At 33.3% G+C, this 2,886-nt stretch overlaps 1 protein-coding gene across 1 annotated transcript; it reads left to right on the top strand.

Annotated features, from left to right (window-relative positions):
• Positions 1-220: 220 nt before the first annotated feature.
• LOC130936349 (calcium uniporter protein 4, mitochondrial) lies at positions 221-2,886 on the top strand. Its single transcript, XM_057866411.1, has 2 exons — positions 221-936; positions 2,311-2,886. Exons 1-2 carry the CDS (start codon positions 352-354, stop codon positions 2,767-2,769), a joined length of 1,044 nt encoding a protein of 347 aa, XP_057722394.1. The 5' UTR covers positions 221-351; the 3' UTR covers positions 2,770-2,886.

Here is a 2,886-nt window from a genome sequence, read left to right as displayed (position 1 = left end):
AAATAAAAGAAACAGTATCATATCCTAACATTATATCCTTTTCCTTGTAAATCTCAAAAATAAACTAAAAATATACTGCTCCACAATAAATATAAATAAGATCGGTATCAGTGAAAATTTAAAAATAAAAAAAATGTGAGGCAGAAAAATCTTCCTCAATCTTTGGACGGTATTTATACGAAGAAACCTTTTTCCAAAATTTTCAGAGCGCTTTCGAAACATCACTCATTCACTCTGTTAGTGGACTGCCTTCATTTCTCCTTCTAAAATTTAAACAGTTAAGAGAGAGAAATAAAAACACTACAAAAAATAATTTAAAAAGTAATAAAAAAAATCTTCACGCACTTATCAATGGCGCTTCGGAAACTCTTCACAAAACGTCTTTTGGACGGTTTCAAAACAATGGCGTCACCGGCGGCATTCCACCGCACGATCTCGCCACCTTCTATTCCATCCACCTTCCTAACTTCGCCGTCGAAACCTGCCACCAGCGACACAGGATTTTTCCGGCGATTCCTCTTCAAGCGAGCAGTGTACCACTCCGCTCCGACAAGATTCCCGGAGTTTCTCTCTATTCCCGTAGGGGAGAAGCTGAGAGAGAAGCTCAGAAGTATCAACAACGTCACCATCACCAGAGATCGTTTTCGCATGGCTCCTCCATCACCGTCACCGGTATCACCGGTCACCAGCGACTCTTTTCTCGAAAGCGGAATTTCGGCAGAGGAAGTGAGGAAGGTTCTAAAGGCTACGATGGCGGAGAAGGTGAAGGTGAAGCTGAGTGAAGTTCCGGATGCCTCGATTTCGTACGGTGAGTTTCTGCGGATCTGCGTGGAAGCCTGTGAGAATCGCAATCTCGGAGAAGAGTTTGCAAAGATTCTCGATAACGCCGGAAACGTCATCGTTTTTGGTAACGTTGTCTTTCTCCGACCGAAACAGGTATTTTATATTTGTTTCTTTCTTTTGTATTGGTTTTTGCATGGCATTTTTTCATTTTTTTTTACCAAAATTAAATATTTTATACTTTTATTTATTTTTCTAAAAAACCATTATGAATCTAAAATAATCAACTGTCACATAAGTTCATTATTTTTAATATACAAAAAAATGAAAATAATAGTATTTATTATTTAGTTCATTTTGCATTAGTTTAATATTAGTTGTAATTAATTATAATAAGAGTACATAAAAAGTACATAAGTGTAATTATAATTTTGTTTTAATTTTTTTATTTATTTTCAAAATTTTTTAAGATGAGAACTTGTTGTTTGGTTACACCTGTATATTCCTATTATAATTAATTATAATTAACAATAAAACTAATAAAAAATAATCTAACTAACAGTATTTGAGTTAATTTATTTTTTATTTTTAAATTGATAATTTTACGTCAAATAAATATTTTTAATAAACAAAATCTGTTAAAAGAATAAAAAGAATCTAAATTAAAGTTTAAGTTTGCTTCAGTTTTTTATACACTTTTTAAATAATTATCAAATATTTTTATAAAAATTTAAATAAAATGCACAATTTTTTTTATAAATATAAAAATTGTCTGTGATTTATGAAAAAAAATATTATTTTTATTTTTTAGTATTTTTGTTATATTAATATTTTAATCTTTCACGCTTAATGTCAAAAAATTTTAAGCTAAGGTAGGTTAACCATTAAAGGAAGAGTAAAAAGAGAACACCCTAATTTTCTTGTGTTTATATATATATATATATTTTATAGAAAAAGAGAAAAGAAAATACTTGACATGCAAACATTGTAGGAGGTTGATATGGTTGAGGTAAGAACCGGGGGAGATGAGATCAATAATGTACTAGAGTCTAGAGGTATAACGTATGAGAGTGTGTGGCGTGTTGTTTAGATTCAGTATTATTATCAGAGGTGCCGGGTTTTCGGTGCTCTGCTTTTGAAGCATGACTCTTTGTGTGTGGGTTGAGGTGCCCTTTGGCTTGGCTTGTATCACCTGTGCACTACCTTCCATTATTTGCATGCCTGCCATCTAGATTCCATGCCTTTTTCCCTCTTTCTTGGTTCAGTTTCAACAAGTGGCCAAATCAATCAATGAAGAAAATAAGTAAATAACTTCCCGAGATTCCTTCCTCAATTTATCTACAATCAATTATGTGAAGTCATCATTCAACTTCTGATTAATTACAACAATGGAAAACCAAATGGACTATTAGTATAAAATATAATAAATAAAAAAGTTAAAAGATGTTTAATTAGTAAGAAATGTTTAAGGATTGAATCAACTTATAATTTCCCATTTTTCTACTAATTTCTTGTGTTGTGAATGAACAGGTAGCAAAAGCAATGGAGAGCTTAATCTATCAATCAATAGCCAAACCAAATGACCCAAGAAGGAAGGAGTTAGATGAGATGGAGAAGCGAAAGGCACTAATAGATAAAAAGGCCAAAGCCCAGGTGAAAACCGAGCTTTATTGTGGGCTGGGCTTTTTAACCCTGCAAACCTTGGGCTTCATGAGGCTCACATTTTGGGAGCTAACTTGGGATGTGATGGAACCCATATGCTTTTTTGTTACTTCCATACACTTTGCCTTGGCATACATTTTCTTCCTAAGGACCTCAACAGAACCCACATTCCAAGGCTATTTCCAAAGCAGATTCAAGGTCAAGCAAGAACGCCTCATGAAGGCAAACAACTTTGACATCAATAAGTACAATGAGCTATGCAAAGCATGCTACCAGAATCCAAGCATTCATGCAGATGGGGCAGTTTCTGGAGCCATGCACCGTTGATGAAGAATCATGTCTTGACAAGTGTTTTTAAGTGTTATGGTCGAGAACAAATTAGTATATATTATAATATAATATGATGCAATAGAAGACTGAACTTTTAAATTTGAAGCAACATAA

The sequence above is a fragment of the Arachis stenosperma genome, chromosome 6 (genome assembly GCF_014773155.1).
Source record: "Arachis stenosperma cultivar V10309 chromosome 6, arast.V10309.gnm1.PFL2, whole genome shotgun sequence".
Lineage (NCBI taxonomy): Eukaryota > Viridiplantae > Streptophyta > Magnoliopsida > Fabales > Fabaceae > Arachis > Arachis stenosperma.
Note: the sequence above shows the minus strand (reverse complement) of the source record. Positions and strands in the feature narration are given on the sequence as shown.